The 21109-nt window shown below is 43.1% G+C and overlaps 1 protein-coding gene across 3 annotated transcripts in view; it reads left to right on the forward strand.

Moving 5' to 3' along the window:
* The window catches only part of SF3B1 (splicing factor 3b subunit 1), a 213056-nt gene that overhangs the window by 28428 nt on the left and 163519 nt on the right, over nt 1–21109 (forward strand). Inside the window, exons 2-7 of one of the 3 annotated variants that reach the window (XR_003857411.1) lie at nt 3573–3739; nt 6547–6648; nt 7810–7927; nt 9765–9819; nt 10139–10218; nt 12219–12279. Coding sequence is in view for 2 of the 3 variants with exons in the window: in XM_029606052.1 (XP_029461912.1) it covers nt 3573–3739; nt 6547–6648; nt 7810–7927; nt 10139–10218; nt 12219–12389 (638 nt within the window). In the remaining variant the exon portion in view is untranslated. Of the gene's footprint in view, nt 1–3572; nt 3740–6546; nt 6649–7809; nt 7928–9764; nt 9820–10138; nt 10219–12218; nt 12390–21109 lie in introns of those variants that run through there. The other 2 variants (XM_029606052.1, XM_029606053.1) reach the window with 2 other exon arrangements.

Consider the following 21109-nt stretch of genomic DNA (forward strand, 5'->3'; position numbering starts at 1 on the left):
ATTGTTTTCAAATAGACCAAATATTCCAAAATATCCCAAGTAGAGTTGTCACAATGCTCTGAAACCATTTTTTCATGTGAACCCGGAGCATTTACTATTGTATCTGCGCCTCCTGTCTAGTTCAGACCTCGCTACATCTTTGGTAAGACTACATTTTGGCCTGAGGAGTGGGTACAGGCAGTATATAATCTTTTGTGTGATGCAAATTTTGTGGTCAGACCACAGTTTAATACTGTTGGATTTTAATATGTGTGAATCTTAAAGAAGAAGGTGTTAAATGTTTGAAGATACTGATTCGTGAACCTGTGGGAAGTAATATTTTCTCAACAATGGAAGGCAGCATCAATCTTGGGCTGGTTTAGATGTTGTCTGTTTAGTAGATAGATGGAATGTGTCTTTGCAGCATATGATAATGTTGCACCTCCACATGAAGTTAGTAAGAGAGAATAATATATTTTCTCCTTTAATTCTGACTTGCTTTGTTGAAGAAAATTGAGGAATTTAGAACAGTGTTGGAGGAAAGATCCAGAAGAGGTGCATAAATCTCAATACAGTAATTGTCTAATATCGGAAAGAATGTAAGAGGATAGGGGGTATCTATTGTTCTCAGAGGATTGAATTGGCATTAAGTCGTCTTTTGGAACCTTTTACAACTGTGCCTAAATTAATTGGTCCAAGTATGGTTAAATTGACATTTCCAACATGTGAGGACTTTAGGATAAATTTTTTTTCTAAAATATTCTGCAGAGTAGATTGTGTAATTCCCGAGGTACTTAACCATTTGGTTAAGCAGTCTGTTTTTAGGGAGGTATCTAGAATTATTAGATGTTAGTAGAATAAAACCATCCTCTGGGTATTTGGATCCATGTCCACTTTTTTTCTGATCAATTTTCAATCTGAAACCTTTGGAATTTTGAGAATGATTGTCTGAAGGAGATCTGGTCTTGTCCTCCCTCCTCCATCTGTTTTTGCTTCAGCAGACTTCCAAGAGGAGTTGGATTGTAGGGTACAATTAGCAGTAGTCTGAGCCCTTCAGGGCATCGAGCTGCAGACCCGCCGGTGCTTCTACCGATGCCGGAGCCCGCACCCTCTATTTTGGCACCGCTGCTGGAGTACCTCATGTTCTTTTTGGCTTCCTTCCCACACTGCTGGTACCCGGGGGTCCATCGATGCCCTGGCGGTTACCATTCCCTCCTCTGTCTGGTGTGATTCCAATTGTGGGTTCCTCCGAGGAGATCAGGGGGGACTCCACCTGATTCTGGACCTGAGAGCTTTGAACCGGTTTCTAAAAAGAGAGAGGTTCAAACTGGTCTCTCTAGGCACCCTGAATGCCTGAGACTCCCAGGTTCGATGGAGGACTGCGCCTCCTCTCCGCGTGGTCGCTTCGGAGCCATTGCAGCTGGCATCGGTGCCGCCCTGAGCCCATTGCCATACGAGGATGCAACTGGTTATGATGCTTGTGACTTCCCTCAGTGCTCGGTCCGGTCTTTCCCTGGTCTGAGGATGACTGAGATGATCCCATTGTCCTGGAGTGTGACAACACCAATTATGGCTGATCCCAGCCGCTCTCTTCAGAGGGGCCCCTGGGGGGGGAGGGATAGCGAAGGCTTGGTGTCCATGGGTTCCCCGCAGCCTTACTGAGTCAATGCCCCTGACACCGGAGTCGAAGGTTCAGATTTCTTAGAACCAAAGAATTTTTCCATCTTATCTAAACGGGCACAACGGCATTTAGGGGTCATCTGGTCGCAGATGACTACTATGTTGTGAATGCCCCCAGGCAGAGGTTACAAACCTCCATGTGGGTCCGTGGAGACATGGTTTGCAGACACTGAGGGTGTCTGCGAAAACCCAACAATGCCATCGCAAAAAATATCCAAGCAGTCTGTGCCCAGCAGCTAAGGGCGAGACACCGGAAATCGACCCAGCACAGGCAAAGTCTGAACTGACTGAGAATTATGAAAAAGACTGATTTATTTATTTGTTGAGTTTTATATAGCGTCATTCAGTGCAGCCATCACAACGGTTTACAAGATTTAAACAGAATACAAATAATTAAACATTGCTGATCATTGAAAAAATAACAGTGGGAGGGATGACGGGATGGGGGGAGAGGAGGGGGAGGAAAGAAAGGGAAAGGAGGATAGTAACGGTATTGAGATTTATTCATCTTATGATGAAGAGAACAGAGCTCCACAACCACAAGAAAATAGCTCCACAGAAAAGAAGACTGAAGAAGGACCCCACATGGACGCATGTATAGTGGCATGCTGGGCATGCTCAGTGTGCCAGTCCAGTTTTCTAGAAACTGACATGTTTTCCATGCTGGGTTCCATCTGATGTCACCCAAGTGGGAGGACTACCATCCTGCTTGTCTTAGGAGAATTTTACTTCTTTATGCACTGAAGTGGTGTTAAAATGGTTTATTTTATTTATTTATTTATTTAAAATCTTTTCTATACCATCGCAACGGTTTACATGTAGGCACATATTTAATGTAAGTAAAAGTGTACTATAGTACATTCTAACAGGTGCCGTCAAAGGTTCGGTTACAATATATCATTAGACAAAATAATTTTTAGAGAAGTGGGTCATGACCGAGTGTAGGTCTTTTTTTTTTTTTTTTTTTGGATTAGAGAAAGCAGAGGATCTCAAGAGGTCAATCACAATCTGCATAAAGAGCTATTTCAGGAGGTATACTGCAGGGTTCTGCATTATTTGCAGTATTTAGTATGTATATGGCTACTTTGGGTAAGGTAATTGATTCTTTTGGTGTCCAGTTATATATGTATGCTGATATTCAGTGTGATACCCTTTGTAGAGTAGATGGTTCCCTCCCTCTTTTGCTATTTGAAAATTGTATGTCCAAGCCCGAGAGGTCACAGCCTTTGCGAGGGTAGGGCAGGAGGCTGCCCGTGGTCATTGGTCCTGAGTCCAGGGAATGGAGAAATTTACTTACCTGATAATTTTGTTTTCCTAGTGTAGACACTCAGCATCCCGTCCACAGCTGCCCATAAATAGTGACAAGGGAACGTGCATGAACTTTGTCCCCAAGGGACCATGGGTAAGCCATCTCCTACCCCTGGATTGGGGTTGCTGTAAATTGGCAGGGATTAAGCGCTTATATCTGGTTGCGTACGGTCAGGGCCATCAAGATTTTTTTTTCCTTCAGTCCACAATGGCTTTTGAAGAGAATACTGAATGGCTGAGGTCACTGCAGGGGTATATATAAGGTGACGTCAGCTTTGAAAACTGACTCAGTCTCCATCTGCTAGCAGGGGAGCACATAACCCATTGGTCCTGAGTCCATCTGTCTGTACTAAGGAAAACAGAATTATCAAGTAAGTAATTTCTCCAATCTTAATTTTGCAAATTAGGAACCATTGTATTTAGGAAAATATATAGTTGGTTAAAATTCCTCTCCTTTTATTAAATCTGTTCCAAAATCTGCCCTTTTTAAAAGAGTTGAGAACGACGACATGGTTTTTGAACTAACCTGTTGGGGGGGGGGGGGGAGGTTGGCTGTAGAATAAATATTAAGGTCATTGCTGTTTTTTGTTTTTTTTTTAAAATAGATATTGAAGCACAAATTCGGGAAATTCAAGGAAAGAAGGCTATCCTTGATGAAGCTCAAGGAGTGGGCCTTGATTCTACAGGTTACTATGACCAAGAAATTTATGGTGGCAGTGACAGTAGGTTTGCTGGGTATGTGACATCGATTGCTGCAAATGAACAGGAAGATGTAAGTATTGAACTGGAACCATTCTGAAGTTCCTTTATTTTTTTTAGAACAGTGCTTGTTGCTTTCTTTCTTTGCAAAGAACAGCCAGTGTGCTCTCAAAATTCTAAGTGATTTACAGGAGTATAGTGTTTGCAGTAGAATTTGAATAATAGTTGCCTTTATTTTTATTTTTTAAGCCACTCGGCTAGGATTTAATGCTTCCCACTATTGTAGAGTTGTGCTAAGTGTAGAAAGTATATACTTCGACTTTGGTGTTAATTTTCCTGCTACGCTTATGAGCCTTAACTTTCTAAGGAAATGTTGTCATAGTTACATAAGCGTATTTATTTATTTAAAAGGGTTTTTATACTGCTTTTACAACAAATGTTGGTCAAAACAGTTTACAATTGATAATAAACATAAATAAAACAATATTAAAATCTCTAAGGATAAAAGGGCATGGGTAAGGTCTGGAGCCTGGAAAATATAGGGGAAGCTGTGTAAAAATATAGTGAAACTTTGAACAGCCTACCGAGAGTTAGAGAGATCTAAATGCCAGTGAGAATAGATAGGTCTTTAAATTATGTTTAAATTCGTTGTGCAAAGTTAGTTGCCTTAAGTGATCTGGGATGGAGTTCCAGAGTGTGGGACCGGCCACTGAGAGCATGTCTTCTGGTGATGTCTAGCTGTGCTAAGCATACTGATGGAATTTCCAGCAGGTTTTTGTGTAGGGACTGTAAGTGCATGCTCGGTTGGTAGATGTGAAGCAAAGAGCAAAGCCAAGTTGAGGAATTGTTATATGTTAAGTTGTGTAAGATAGATAGGACTTTAAATTGAATTCTGTAGTGAACTGGTAGCCAATGTAATGAGTAAAGAATTGAAGTGATATGTTCTTTCCGAGAAGTGCCAGTTAGAAAACGCACGGCAGTGTTTTGAATTAATTGTAATGGATGAAATGCATTATCATGAAGACAAAGGTAGACCGGAGAGAGTGAGAGATTGCAAGACAGTTCGAAAATCATCAGCAAAAAGAAGGGGGCAGAGATATTTTGAACATCTAAAGTTTAAAGAAGGAATTTTTGACAGAAATAGAAATATGAGCAGACATGGTGAGGCCTGAGTCTGATTACCCCAAGGCTTAATGCTTTTGAAACAATGGGGATAGACTCGTCATCTATGGACAGATGCAAAGGGGGGCTACAAGCAGAGTGGGGAATAGAGGAGAGATGGAGGATTTCTGTTTTAGAAGTACTTAGTTTGTCGATTGTGGGATAGCCATGAGTTGATAGTTTTAATATAGAGACATACTGTTGCAAGTGTAATAGACCAAGATGAGAAATGAGGCACGAAAAACTGAATGTCGTCAGCATAAATCTTGAATTGGATATTGAGACTTTTGAGAAGGTGACATAGGGGTATTAGATATTAAACAAGATGGCTGATAATGATGAGCCTTGTGGAACAGCTGAGGAGGGGAAGTACCAGTCAAATGAGTAGGGACCGATATTGATCTGATGAGGGTGATTCGATAGGAATGGAACCAGTTAAAAACAGTATCTGCTGTACCAATAGATTCAAGCTGATGAAGGAAAATTTGGAGTTCTAGTGCGTCAAAGGCAACTGAGATCAAGAAACACGAGTATATAGTCGTGTTGGTATCAAAGCCTCTTGTTAGGGAGTCATGAGGACAGGAGTAGTGTTTCTATGCTATGGCCTTTGTGAAATCCATGTTGGTTTGGGTGAAGGATGGCATTTTCAGATGAGTATTTTGTGAGTTGATATAGGACTGCCGATTCTAGTATTTTTGCTAGCGAGGTAAGAGATGTGATGGGACGTAAGAGATTTGTAATATTCTATTTATTTTTTTTCTTTCTCTTTGGAATAGGGTGGATAGAGGTCTGTTTAAGCAGGTCTAGGAAAATGCCGGAATCTAAGGATTGGTTTGCAAGAAGAGATGGGAACAGGCTGGAAAGTTCATCTAAGGCTTTTAATAGATGACCAGGAGAGGGGTTAAATGGGAAAGTTGAGATTTTAGTTTTATGTAAAATATGAGTAATGAGAGAACTGACTAGGAACAAACAGGTGGTGGAAAAGTGACTTATGGGAAGCCACTAGTAATGCTGAGGATCTTATCTTGAAAATGAGTTGCAATATGATTGCATAGGACATTGTAAATATCAGAATCAGAGGATTGGGAAATATTTGTTAGGCTTTTCACAATATTAGAGAGTGGACAGGTTTCCATTGGCTGCCATTATTTTATGGGAATAAAAGTTTTTTTTGGTAATGTCTATTTCCTTTTTATACTTACGCAAATAGTAGAAAAATGAAGTTTTAGAGGAGATTGTAAGGTGTTTGCGCCAGTGGCGTTCGTGGCATCTAAGAGTAGATTTTAGTGTTTGCTCTTTGGTTCTCTACATCTCTGCAGAGGGTTTAGGTTTAATTACGCTAGGAATAAAGGGGGCTATAGCACTGAGTGGTATCAATTGTAGAGTTCCACGAAGATACAGTGCTGTTAATATTGGTGCTTGTCTTTTTGGGCATATTTGGTAAAAAGGCTTCAGCAAAAGTTTCTGAACTGATTTTTTCTTTTGAGTTGTTTGGCTTTTTTTTTTTTTTTTTAAGGTTTTCTGATTTTTTTTTTCTTTCAGATCGTACAGTTTATAAATTCTTAGAAATATTTTGACTATAATTTTGTACATATGTATAATAGAACTGTTGAATATGAATGGTTTATGTTTAGGTCAAGTCAAGCTCTACAGACTTGACTGCATGTAAAACTGTTGTACCAGGTTGTAACCTGTGTTGCTTGCTGTGTGTGTTAACAGGATGATGATGATGATTCATCAACGACCTTGCTTGGGCAGAAGAAGCCAGGGTATCATGCTCCAGTGGCACTGCTTAATGACATCCCACAAACAACAGAACAAGTAAGTAGAGGTGGTCCATAAAAGGGCCACCAGAAGAGTACAGGATCTTCCCCTTAAGTCCTAAGACTTAAATATGTACATTCTAGAGGAAAAGAGACTGGGAGGGAGGCAGGATAGGAAATGTTGGAAATGTTAAAATATTTCAGAGAGATAAATAGTGCACAAGAGACAAACCTTTTTCAGCAGGAAAGAATTTTAGAGCAATAGGTAATGTTATGAATCTCCAAAGGAGTGGCATTGGCAGTAATATCAGAAAATATTTCTTCGCAGAAAAGGGTGGTGGATACATGAACAGCCTTCCAGCAGTGTGATGGAAGCAAAAACAGTAACAGAATTCAGGAAAACTTGGAATTAATATAGGATTCCCTCTTGAATGAAATCCAAATATCAGTTGGCATCTGTGATGTTTCACCAGTATTTAAATTGGACAAACTAGATGGGCCTTAGGATCCATATCTGCTGGTATATTCTGTATTTTTGTGATGGTTTTTAAGAGTTCATAGAACTCTTTACAGGTCAGAGCTGTTAGTAACATTTTAATTGTATCTTTGACTTTAACTTCCAAAATTAGCAAGCTCAGTAATATTTTTTTGAAATTCTGTGATTTTGATTCATATTACATATATGCAGGTAATAGCATTTTTATTGCAATTAAAAACACACAATGGTCATCTGCATTGGTTTCATGCTCTGTGCTACAGCACAGGGACTTTTGAGTTCTGATTTCCTGTCTGATGGAGCTCCAGAGTGGAGGCAAGAATATTTCTGCAAGTGCAGAGACCCCTGCTGGTCAATGAGTAGTAATAAGCATTAGTCTCATGCCCACCAGTGTTTCTGTACCAACTGGGCTGCCATCTAAATAGGTGTGCTTTTAGAAGGGAAAAATAGAAAAAAAACTGATCTGCAGCCTCTGGGCAGTAGAGTCTAGGCTCATATCTCTGACATTGGACACATGCATGTATGTATATTTCAGATCCATAAAGGAACTGCCCGATCTGGATGTTTTCAAACAGGAAAAGTAGGTTCTTCATTCAGTGAAAATAAGCAATAAGATAACAGTCCAAAAAATTCAAGAGGTCAGATCCGATAGAGTTGCACCCACTTTGTAGGTCCCCACAGTATTGTGCTGCTGGCTAAGTGGAATCTCTTTTCTGTTTCCAGTATGATCCATTCGCTGAACATCGTCCACAGAAGATCGCAGATCGGGAAGATGAATATAATAAAATTAAGAGGCGTACCATGATAATCTCCCCAGAGCGACATGATCCTTTTGCTTATGGTAATTTTTCTCTCACTCTTTTCTTCATTTTTTTTATTGGTCTTCTGTATTCAGTCTTTAGTCGTTTGTTTTCTGTGGGCATGTTTTCAAATTTTAGTTTTCAACCCACCCATCATCAGTTACTAGACTTTGCAGTAATTGAAGATGCCCAAGTCATCTTTCTAATGCAAAGTTCTCTTTCTTGGTAGCTAAACAAGGAAATAAACCATTGCTATACAAATGCCAACAATTTAGAATTTTGGTATTTGCGTGTACAGTGAACAAACTCGTCAGCTGTGTTGAGATTCAGTCTTGGAAAGTTTTTCCTATGAAACAGTTATAGATTTTTACAAACTGTTCATCAGAATATCTCACCTAATTCTTCGCATCTTATGTTTAATGTAGGAAGCCTAGCCAGGGCTGGATTAATTATTTGAAAAAATAAAGCACTGGCCTAATTCCCAAATCTGTCATAGGACTTGAGTGATTTCTGTTTAAAAAAAACAAAAAAACCCAAAGCCTCCTATGCTTGTAAAATGGTATTAGCATTTAACATATTAGAAAGTCACGGAGGAAAAAGCTGGAGCAAAAGCCTTCAGTTATCTTTATGGTGTGTGGACAGGTGCTAGAACTATTTTACTTAATATGCTATTACTTGAGAAGTCTCTTCATTTGTTCCCATGGCTCCTTAACACAGGCTCTGGTAAAATCAAAGCTAAAAGGAGTAATTTAATTCATCTATTTTAAATAAGTCAGATGAAATGTTGCCTTTTGAGTAGCAGGGGCCTCATTTATATTGGACCATTCTACATATTAATTTGGCTAGGCTTAATCTGTCCCTGAGCATAGCTAAAGAAAGTATATTTAGAGTTTGATACTTTTAATAGTTCAAGTCTGTTTTACCAATTTTAGTATGCAACTCAGCACAAGGGGCATAGTGGGCCTGATGAAAGCTTTCCTCAGGTGAGTGAGTTTGCCATTTGGAAATAGGGTGCCTGTTTCTTTTTTGTTCTTTTCTTTTTTTGTTTTGTTTCTGTTTTATTTCTTTTTTTTTTTTTTTAGTTTGCAGGTTTTACCAATAAGCATTTCAGCCTGCATGAATTAATAGGGCTAGTGTTATTATACTTGCTTAATTGTAATTGATATAAACATGTATATCAGAATTCACAGGCCCATACTAACTGTCCTTAATTTCTTTCCTACAGCAGTACTGCTATATGCCAGTCCTGTCTGCATTCTTAAGGGTGCAGTTCAACACATCCTGTGTAGATTATGGTGAAAAAGTAATCCAAAGGAAGTCCTTTCAAAGCTAGTGTCGGAACGACATTGCCAATTGGGCATGGTCTTCGACATAGAAAATGTGTAGAGCATTCTTATATATTTTTTTCTTCATTTGCACACTATACTTTCTGTATAGTAACTTTGAGGGCATGGTTTCCTCCATATAATTTTAACTATTTTTATGAAATGGGGCTTCTGCATTGTTAAAATACTACACAATATTTTTCATTCATTGCAAAGGCTTTGGCCTTTTCTGAGCATCATCAGAGTGGTAAATGGATCTTAACCTGCTTACAATTAAAATTGTACTTGCAAAAGCAGAGGAGACCAATATAGAATATGACATGCTGCATATAGTTTTTGAAAGATGAAGCCCTTTGACACCATGACGTCTAGGACTCCTGAATGAAGACTTTTTGGACCAGATAGGTTAAACCTTTCTGCTAAGACTGTTTTCTGAAACAGTTTTCTAGGTATAAAAATGAGTAATAGCTAGGATTGTACAGCTTACACAAGGTAATGTTTTGAGTATCAATCTTTCCAAAGTGTTACTAATGGTAAAGAGATAATTTTCTAGGCTTCTATTCTGCTGCTTGAAGTCAGAACTGCAGATGGAGACAAGGCACGAACGTGTACGTATTCCGGATTAGCAACCCAGGAACCCATCACTTCTGAAGACTTACCTGTGTTTTGTCATCTTGATTGTATTTTTTTTTTATCTGCATTAAAATATTTGCTTTAAACTGCAGTAGTTATGTCTACATTCAAACAGGTTAAATTGATTTTAGTAACCTGATTTTACGTAAGATATATGTAAATGTTGTTAACTTTCAGAAAATTAAATTAAGTGATTACGGATTAGTTTAATATTAGAGCAGGGAAACTATCAATTTAGTTGACCTTTTGCCTTGTACTTATTGTATGCTGTTCTGTTGCTGTTCTTTTCTGCAGGAGGCAAGACTCCAGATCCTAAAACTAATGCCAGATCATACGTGGATGTCATGCGTGAACAGCACATAACAAAAGAAGAGGTTAGTTTGAAGTGGAAAACAAAAATTCAAATGGTGCTGTACATGCATTTGTAGTCTGTTGGCAAGGGTCTTCAGTAGCAAAGAAAATGGATACCCCCTCTTTCCAGAATGGTTTGTTAGTATTGCATCCAGCTGAGAGTATTTATTTATTTATTTATTTATTTGAGTTTTTTTATATACCAACATTCAAGACAGTAGTCCCATCATGCTGGTTCACAAGAAACAGGGGTGCAATAAACTTTACAATTTGAACAATAGTGCAGAAAAGCAGTTACATGTAACAGGGAATCAATAACTAGGAGTAAGAAGGAAAATGAGTAAAGTGTTTGCTAACAAAAGTTCCAAATACTTTATTCCTTATCAATATCCCATTTAAATAGATTCATCTATAATGTAGTTCAGTTGTATAGGTTTGATCATCATTTGTTTAAAGAAATCTGAACATTTTTAGCAGTTTTCATTTCCCTTCAGAAAGGCGACTGCAAGCTTGCTGAAAATTCAACATTTCTGTAGCTGTTGGGAATATGACTTAAAAATCTGTTCTGTATATTGTCTCACTGTTTTATTACTATAAGCCATGTCTCTTTGCCCCATTTGGCCCCTTCCCTACACCCCAGTCTTGCTGAAGTCTATGCTGTCCCCATTCCTCATGGGTTGCCCAAGTGAAAACTGACCCTAACCCAGGGCTAGAGTGGGACACTTATTTTGCCCCTGGCTTGCTGGTAGAAGCTGCTTCTATAGTGGTGACTACCTTTTTTTTCCCCCTCCATTCCTGGGTCTTCATGGGGCACCCAAGCAGCTATTCAGTGCTAATCAGTATGCTGCAACCTGAGTCACAGGGCCAGCCTCAGGTTGAATGAATTGTATTAGCAAGTCAGGTGAGGTATGACAGTTTATTCTTTTCTGCTAAGATACTTTGGAGTTAAAATTTGATTTCTCAAAACATCTCCTACAAAGAAACTCTAAGTCTTTCTCATATGTCACTGGTTGAGTCTGCTGCCATTTCACATACAAGTTTGTTAGCCCTGTGATTTTATAATAATTATAAATTATAATAATTTCATAATTGAGCTTTCAAGGGTACAGCTATGGAACTGGAGTTGCCAAAGGAGGAGAAGATGGAGTTTTCTTTGTTTCTGATAAGTGTTACTGTCAGGCCGATTCAGTAAAGTCCGCGGGAGAGCGGACGAACGCCCGCTCTCCGGGCACACGCACCGGCCCTTTGCCGGTGCGCGCAATTCTGTATTTAAATTAGGTGACGCGGTAAAAACAGGGAAAAGGAGGCGCTAGGGACACTAGCGCGTCCCTAGCGCCTCCTTTTTGACAGGAGCGGCGGCTGTCAGCGGGTTTGACAGCTGACGCTCAATTTTGCCGGCGTCTGTTCTCGAGCCCGCTGACAGCCATGGGCTCTGAAACCGGACGCCGGCAAAATTGAGCGTCCGGTTTTTGGCCAGATAGCTGTGGGCCCAATTCAAAATTTTTTTTTTTAACTTTTTAACTTTTCGGGACCTCGACTTAATATCGCTATGATATTAAGTCGAAGGGTGCACAGAAAAGCAGTTTTTACTGCTTTTCTGTGCATTTTCCCAGCGCTAATTTCTGAAAGTAAAATGTGCGGCTTGGCTGCACATTTTACTTTCTGTATCCCGCGCGCATACCTAATAGGGCCCTCAACATGCATTTGCATGTTGAGGGCGCTATTAGGTGCCGTGGGTTGGACGCACGTTTTTCTCCCCTTACTGAATAAGGGGTAAAGGAAAACGTGCGTCCAATAGCAGGCTAACTGTATCGGCCTGTGTGTTAGTACAGTATTGCATGCTTTGTCTGGCCCTCTGCTTCCAGACCCAATTTCTGAGAAGGTGAAGTTCAGCCTTTTAGTAAATGCAGCTCTCCAGCTTGGCAGATCTCTAATCTGGAGACCAAGCTAGCCTCATATGAGTTTACTATTAAACAATATAATAATGGTGACTTCTTAATATCTGTGTTTTCTCTGTTTTTAGAGGGAAGTTAGGCAGCAGCTGGCAGAAAAAGATAAAGCTGGAGAGCTTAAAGTTGTCAATGGAACAGCATCCCAGCCACCGTCAAAACGTAAACGCCGTTGGGATCAAACAGCTGACCAGACTCCTGGTTCTACACCGAAGAAAATGTCCAGTTGGGATCAAGCCGAGGTCGTTGTAATTAATCCTGGGTCTTTCTGCTGTGGAGCTAGGGTTGCCAATGTAGAAATCTGAAAGAATAAAATGTTGAAAAAACATATCCCATCCTAATTTAGATTACCATTATTCCATAAAGCAAAAAGAGAAGACAGCAGAACAAAAACAAGCTAAAATTTTCATTCAGGTCTATCCAGTACCGAGTGGTAGGAAGAGCTGCGTTGGTGCCTGCGGCACCTGCGGTTGCCGCACGCACAGTGCAGCTCACCTACCGCTCGATCCTGAACACTAATTTTATTTAAATGTAAACCGCGTCCGTGAAGCCTTAGGTCCGCACAACCCATTTTACTGGATAGAGCGCCTATACAGTATCCTGGGTGCGCGGGCCTAAGGCTTCACGCCACGCTGGTATCTGTCATTTCAAATGTCATTTGAAATGACAGATACCAGGGAGGAGTGGAGAAGAGATGACAGCGGCGAAGCAAAAAAAAAAAAAAAAAGCGAAAAAACCAAAAGCAAAAAGTAAGTTGCTTCGCCGCTTCACTCTTCCCTCCTCCCGGAGCAGGGCGCGAAAAGCAGCCTTGCTCCGGGAGGAGAGACACTGCGGCGAAGCAAAAAAAAAACCAAAAGCAATTTTGGTTTTTTTTTTCCAAAAGCGACAATTTTGGTTTTTTCCAAAAGCGACTTACTTTTGGGATCTGTCAAGATCCCAAAAGTAAGTCGCTTTTGGACGCCTGCACAACTTACTTTTTTGTGAAGCCATCAGCAGAAACACGATCGTAGCTCCTCCCGACGAAGACGAAGATTTTATTTTTTTATTTTTTATTTATTTATTTATTTAAAATTTTATATACAGACGTTCATCCGGGATATCACAACTTACTTTTTTGAAGCCATCAGCAGGAACACGATCATGGCTCCTCCCGACGAAGACAAAGATGGCCGCCTGCACGGGGGAAAGCGTGCAATTGGCCGCTCAAGACGTGACGTCGTGACGTTTGGCGTCATGGGATGTGATGCCACGTCTTGAGCGGCCAATTGTACGCTTTCCCCCGTGCAGGCGGCCATCTTTGTCTTCGTCGGGAGGAGCCATGATCGTGTTCCTGCTGATGGCTTCAAAAAAGTAAGTTGTGATATCCCGGATGAACGTCTGTATATAAAAATTTTAAATAAATAAATAAATAAAAAATAAAAAAATAAAATCTTCGTCTTCGTCGGGAGGAGCTACGATCGTGTTTCTGCTGATGGCTTCACAAAAAAGTAAGTTGTGCAGGCGTCCAAAAGCGACTTACTTTTGGGATCTTGACAGATCCCAAAATTGTCGCTTTTGGAAAAAAAAAACAAAATTGCTTTTGGTTTTTTTTGCTTCGCCGCAGTGTCTCTCCTCCTCCCGGTGTCTCTCCTCCTCCTGGAGCAAGGCTGCTTTTCGCGCCCTGCTCCGGGAGGAGGGAAGAGTGAAGCGGCGAAGCGACTTACTTTTTGCGCTTCGTTTTTTTTTTTGCTTTGCCATTGCTTCGCCGTTGCAGTCTCCGTGGCAGCCCCAGTCCGGACATCGGAGGGGGGCTGCAACGTTTTTCGCTTTCTTTTTTTTTTTTTGGCTTTGGGAGCAGGGGAGAGGACTGGGGCTGCCAGGAGACCGGCACCCATGATCGCGGCCGGGGCAGGTGAGCGGGGGCTGGGGGAAAGCTTGCCACCTACCCTTACCCCTGCCTCTACCGCAGGGGTCAGGGTAGGTGGTAAGTTTGCAGGTTAAATGCGCGACAAAACGGCAGGGAAAACTAGCGATAGTCGGGGCGCGGGTTACGGGATGCTAGGGAATAGCTAATTCGCTCGTTTGCATGCAATATGCATGCCGCGTGCGGAAGGGGTTGCCCGGGGAATTTAGGACGCGGTAGGAGTAGGTTAAAGGGGATTCGGGATCGCAGGAAGGGCTAACGCAGCCGGAAAGTGAGTAAAAAGCGGCTTAGGAGCAGGGTAAACGCGGCCGCACTTTACAGGATAGACCCGATTGTTTGTTAAATGCGCATTAGAAATGAAAACATTTTATTATCTGCAAGTAGGTGTGTCATTTGGGTTGGCAAGCCAGCCTTATGGCATTATGGAGTGATTTATGTGAAAATTGCCTCATTATACCACGGGGCTACAGAACAACCAAATGAAAATTTGAGCCCATTCTAAGTATACTATTGTGCTGCTGTACCTTGTTAAGGGAAAAGGTAGGGGGCAAGGGATATTTCTATTAAGCTGTTAAAACCTGTTCCCTGTACATACTCTGATTAGTCCAGACTCCTGGGTTTATTCATCCCTGCCAGCAGATGGAGACAGAGAAAAGCCTCGCTGACACTGCTTGATAAGCCCACATTGATATGATATAGCAAAATACTTATATATAGATCTAAAGTTTTAAAAGAAGAGTACTTGTGTTGTCTGAGATAGCTAAATCTTATATTATGTTAACAAAGGATTAAAACTGAAACACAAAATCAAAGTTCCCTGTACGTACCTGGATCAGTCCAGACAGTGGATTGGGGACATAACCCACCGTCTGGACTGATCCATGGTACTACAGGAACGAAAATTAGCAGGTAAGTAATAATTTTCTTTTCCCTGTACGTACCTGGATCAGTCCAGACGGTGGGTTATGTCCCCAATCCGATCCAGGTACGTACAGGGAAAAGAAAATTATTACTTACCTGCTAATTTTCGTTCCTGTAGTACCATGGATCAGTCCAGACGGTGGGTTATGTCCCCAATCCACTGTCTGGACTGATCCATGGTACTACAGGAACGAAAATTAGCAGGTAAGTAATAATTTTCTTGTATAAGATAACATGCCATACTGGGTCAGACCAAGGGTCTATCAAGTCCAGCATCCTGTTTCCAACAGTGGCCAATCCAGGCCATAAGAACCTGGCAAGTACCCAAAAATTAAGTCTATTCCATGTTACTGTTACTAGTAATAACAGTGGCTATTTTCTAAGTCAATTAATAGCAGGTAATGGACTTCTCCTCCATGAACTTATCCAATCCTTTTTTAAACACAGCTATACTAACAGAACTAACCACATCTTCTGGCAACAGTCAGTCCAGACAAGTGGGTTTATGCATCCCTAGCAGCAGAAAGAGGCAGAGAACAAAACTTTGAGGCACTGCTACATAACCGAGAGTGCCACCTACAGTCCCTTAGTATTTCTTAGTCTCCAGCAGATGGTAGAAGTGCAAACCTGCAGTCTTGAGTTAAAAAAAAAAAAAAAAAAAGTCTTCGGCTCCAAGGTGTTAGGTTCCTTCATGGGTCATCCTTTGGGTAGAGCAGGGCAAGCAGGAGATTAGAGATCCCTGTTCTGGCTCAGCCCTTGTTGGAAGGGGGGTGTGTAAAAGCCAGGGGGTCCTGGTTCCCTTACCCCCTCTGGGTCCCTGGCACGCTCAGCCTCCTTCGGAAGCAGGGAAGTATATTAGTTTTCTTCTCTTCCCTGTCCCTGTATGTGTGTCTGAGTTTTAAAAGAGAAAAAAAACCCAGCACGAACAAACAGGAAGAGCAGCAAGAGCAGGGCTGAAGCATATTGAGCGGCTGCATTAATTCTCTGCCGGGAGGCAGGTGTGTGTAGGGTGGGGGGGGCCAAATTCTTTCCTTCTCCGAGCCTGGGGACCGTTTCATCGCCAATCATTCTTTTTGCGTCGGCAGGGGCTATTTTTAGACCCAGTTGTGCTGGCATGCTGCCTCCCAGGCAGTGCAGCAAAGTTTGTCGTGGCTGTAATTCAAGATGGGCTCACCTCGATTCGACCACGTTTTGCCAGGAATGTGTCTCTGGAGGGCTGGGACCTCCAGGGGGTGGCAGGAGCATGAGGTCTGCTGAGCTGGTTCTGGAGGCCCGAGGGGGGTCTGAGGAGTCTGTGGCCATTTTATCTGCACATGCTGGGAGTCAAGCTGCTGTTTCAGAGCCTTGGGACTCCCCTCCTACACGGTTTCCCACAGAACAAGAGCCTGCAGGGGAAGAGGCACAGAGGGACGTGGACCTGCCCCCCCTTCCTTCGGATCTGGAAACCTTTTCAGTGGATTTTGTCCTTATGCATCATAAGGCCTATTTGGCCAGGAAGGGAGCAGGGACCAATAGGCATTTACCTAGGAAGTCCCAGGCAGCTAAGAAGCCTAGGGATCAGAGGCATGCAGTCCGCAGTGGAAGAAGACACGTCAGATGAGAATGATCCTGATCACATGCAGGGTGCATCCGGACAAGGACCCTGTTAGCATGTTGGTTCCAATCGCATACAGTGTCTATCTTTGGGTGATCTGCCTGTTCCATAGGGATGAGCTGGGCCCGCTAATTCCCTAGGTCCTGGATGAGCTGGGGATTAAGGTCACTCAGGAAGATTCAGATAATGAGGGGGTAAACCCGGTCCTGGTGGCCCCCTAAGGTCATTTCATTGCCTAAGAATGTGAAGAAGTTGGTGGCTTGGGAGTGGGAATCCTTCAAAGCACACTTGAAGGTAGCCAGGACTATGGCTAAGCTGTATCACTTGCGGGAACGGACGTTGAAGCCCGTGGATGCAGCGGTTTGCATGGTTACCAAGAAGACGACCATCCTGGTGGTAGGTTTGACTGCTTTGAAAGATATCCAGGATCGGAAACTGGAAATTCTACTTAAGAGGCTGTTTGAACCTTCATGCGGCGGTGTGCGGAAGCTTGATGCAGAGAGCCTGCTTGTGTTGGGTGTAGAAGGCGCATGATAAGCAGTCAGGGACGACAGCTGAAGCTGCGGCTTGCCCACTTGGAAGTAGGAGTGGCCTATGTGGCAGATACCCTTTATGACGTGATCTGGACTTCTGCTAGGAGTATGTTCTCTGCGTTTGTGGCGCGGAGGCTCCTATGGCTGAGAAACTGGTCAGTGGATGTGTGGTCTAAAGCCCAGCTGTCTAACCTCCCCTTCAAGGGCAAGCTGCTGTTTGGGGAGGATCTGGAGCAGCTCATGAAGCAATTGGGGGAGTCGAAAGGTAATAGGTTGCCTGAGGACAGGAACCCCCCCCCCCAAGAAGTGTCTTCCTTTGCGAGCTTGGTTCCGAGAGGCAAGGAGGTATCGTGCTGGTAGGAGTCCTGGGCCGGCGGGGCAAGAGCAGAATTTGGCAGACAGTAGTCCTTTCGAGTCCAATGCAGCCCTCTGAGGGACAGGAGAGTGGAAGGAAGATTGGTCAATGAAGGTGGCCTGGTCCGCTCGGAAGACTCTCTCTTACAAGGAGTGGACCAAGATCAAGTTGGACCAGTGGGTCCTGGAGGTGGTAAGAGACTGTTATGCCTCAGAGACGGCTGCAGCTCCTGCGTGCCATTATGCCGATGTCCCCCTCGGGAGATCCTTCAGCTGCAGGGTCTATTGGTTCCCAGGAGCTGGGATTATTAACAAGTCCTGGGTTCCATGGCTTCTACGCTGGAATTAGTTCCATGGGCCTTTGCTCATGTGCGTCCTCTGCAGAGGGTTCAGTTATCCCGTTGGAATCCGCTTTCGGAGGAATTTCAGTTTCCTTTGCTGATGCTGGAGGAGGCCAGGTCCAGTCTTTTTTTTTTTTTTTTTTAAATTTATTGTTTAGAGGTCCAGTCTTTTGTGGATGGATCTGTAAGTACCAGACTGGGTGATGGTGACCACGGATGCCAGCCTCTCTGGTTGGGGGGCAATTTAAGGAAAATTGGCCCAGGGTCAGTGGTCGTCGGAGGCGGCGACCTCATCCATCAATCAGCTGGAAACCAGGGTAGTGTGCAAAGCCTTCCTGGTGTTTCTCCTGTTCATTTAAGACAAGTCGGTGTGAGTGTTCTCTGATATGACAACAGTGGCGAACATCAATCGTTGGGGCAGAACGAAGAGTCGTCTAGTAACACTGGAGGAGCAAGAACTGTTTGGGCAGAGAAACATCTGTTGAGAGTAACTGCTTCCCATATGGCCGGAGTGGACAATTTGCAGGTGGACTTCCTCAGCAGAGAGCATCTGGATCCGGGGGAGTGGGAGTTGTCAGTGGAAGCTTTCGCCTTGCTGCAGGGAAGGTGGGGCAGACCAGCGGAAGACCTCATAGCAACTCCAGGAAATGTGAAGACCGGTTTTTCAGTCGCAGAAGGGAGGTTGGATCGGAGGACATCGATGTTATCGTTCAACTGTGGCCGACACATCTGTTGCTGTACGTCAGTGGTCCCCAACCTTTTTTGCACCAGGGACCGGCTTCAAGCAAGACCATTTTTCCATGGCTCGGCAGGGCGGGGTGGGGGTGGGGCTTTGGTCATATGGGGGCGGGGTTATGGATGGATTGGATTTTAGTGCATACTTATTTAATTATGGCATTTATAAATCCTGCACCTCCAGTTCTCTAACTCTGTGCATCCACTGAAATTCCCCCAAACAATGGAGCTTGGATGTTTCCCTTACAGCTCATCATACTAAAAGATATTTTCAAATTCTGGTGTCACCTCACAGTAACAGCAGCACAAACACCTTCCACTGCCAGACACATTGTGAACTAACCCAAAACCCCACAAAAAAAGAGACACTCAATCTATACTGCAATCCCATTGTAACATAACAGAAATAACACCAAGGACTCCAACAATAACCCTACCTGTGAAAAAGCAAGAGTACATATTACACTGGGTCCTAGGATAACAATACACCACCTACTGAGGAAACAAAACAAACCCGATTTGCTATAGATCCCTATACAGATACTACATGCTAGCAGAATCTCTCATCATGGTCACACTCACAGAGCAGAGACAGACCCTCATCAAATACAGAATACAAAATAAAGGAGCACAAATTAGAAAAAAATGAAATGGAAACCCCAAGAAGCCAGACTCTGTGTATTAACAATGGAAAAACAGAACCACCATTCCTCATAAAACAAATAAAATAAAGAAACATAAAGCATCAGTTATAATAGTAAAACCATACTAATAAAAGAATACTTTAAAACTACTGATAAATAGAATTTCTATTACTTAAAATCATATACATTTTTTACAATTTCCCAAACACCAATAAAATATTTCAAAACACATATATCAAATAACACACAATAATTAAAACTAATAAGGATTTTAAAAAGCCCCTGCTGTCCATACATGGAGCTCTTGATTTCCAGTCACCCTGATATTGTCGAGGATTAGGAGGTTATCCTCTCTCTCACACATACACTGTCACATACATACACATTCATGCTCTTATACCCAACCATAACCTCTTGCTTTCAAAGACACTGACACACTCTCAGGCTGTAAGATACACACACCCCTCCCACACACACACTCTTACTCCCCTGGATTTTCTCATACATACTCATGCTCTCACTGGCTCCCTCAGAACCTCTCTCATTCCTCTGCTTCCTTTGTCACTGCTGCCGCGTGGCTATTGGGGAGGTGCTGATTGCTGCTACTGGCACTGAAGCCCATTCTGCTACCCCCTCTGTGCAGGCCCCATGGGCTTCCAGTTCCTCCATGCTGATCTCGTACATTGTGAGATCTGCATAGAGAAAGTGCTACTCTTGCACATTCCCAAAGATTACATGTGCCAATCAGAAAAAAGTAATTATTATTTTTTTTTTTTTTTACATCTGCTGTCTGATCTTAGTTTTCTAATCGGTTGGTCACAGGCTTTTTTTTTTTTTCCCCATCTTCCCTTTCTTACTTTTTTGCCAATTCCTTTTATATTGCCTTTTTTTCTATTTCTTTTCTCTCCATCTGTCTTCTTCCCTCAAACTCACAGTCAGGTTCTCTTTCTCACATGCTTTCTCTCTCTCTCTCTCACACACACACACACACACACACACACACACACACACACACACACACACACACACACACTCTCTCTCTCTCACTGTCACATGCTCTCTCTCACTGTCATATGCTCTCTCATACAATCATTCATACACAGTCTCTCAATGGTACATGCTGTCTGAGTCTCACACACCAGGCTCTCTCTCACTCCCACATGCTGTCTTGCTCAAGCACAGGCTCTCACTGTCACATGCTGTCTCTCACACACACATAGGCTCTCACATGCTGTCTCTGCAAACATTCAGGTCTTCACTCCCACACACAGTCTATCAACTCATCTCATACACGCACACATACACACTCTACAAACCCTCAGCTTCTCTCTCACCTCTGGGCCTCCTCTTCACGGGCCACTGCAGGATGGGCTCTGCAGCGGCCCTGGTCTTCTTGGGCCGCACTGCTCCTCTTCTGCATGCGGCTGATGCTCCTCCTCTTTCCTGCCCGTGCGGCTCCAGCAACATTTTCTTCTGGGGCCGTGCTGCTCCTCTTCTGCATGCGGCTAATGCTCCTCCTTCTTCCTGCCAGTGCGACTCCAGCAACATTTTTCTTCCGGGGCCGCGTGGGCAGAAAGGAGGAGCACCTGCACTTTTAGACGCGACTGTTTTCTTCGGGCCGTGGTGACGTGAGCTCCACCATGGCCCTGCTGATCTTCTTGCTTTTCGGGTTGTGCCTCCTCCCTTTTGGGGTTGGAGGAGGCGGGTTTCCAACCTCGCCTCGCCTCCCTGCAGCAGCGGCAGCCAATGAACGGTAGCCGGGGAGAGCGGCGCCGCGGACCGGCAAAAAACCCCCAACGGCCCGGTCCGTGGACCGGTGGTTGGGGACCCCTGCTGTATGTGTTTCCACTGTGGCCTCTCATAGTTAGTGTTATGGTGCATTGAGCTTCATCCGGGCAGGGTGATTCTGGTGACACTCAAGGGGCCGCACTGGCCATGGT

This window comes from Rhinatrema bivittatum, chromosome 6, assembly GCF_901001135.1.
Source record: "Rhinatrema bivittatum chromosome 6, aRhiBiv1.1, whole genome shotgun sequence".
Lineage (NCBI taxonomy): Eukaryota > Metazoa > Chordata > Amphibia > Gymnophiona > Rhinatrematidae > Rhinatrema > Rhinatrema bivittatum.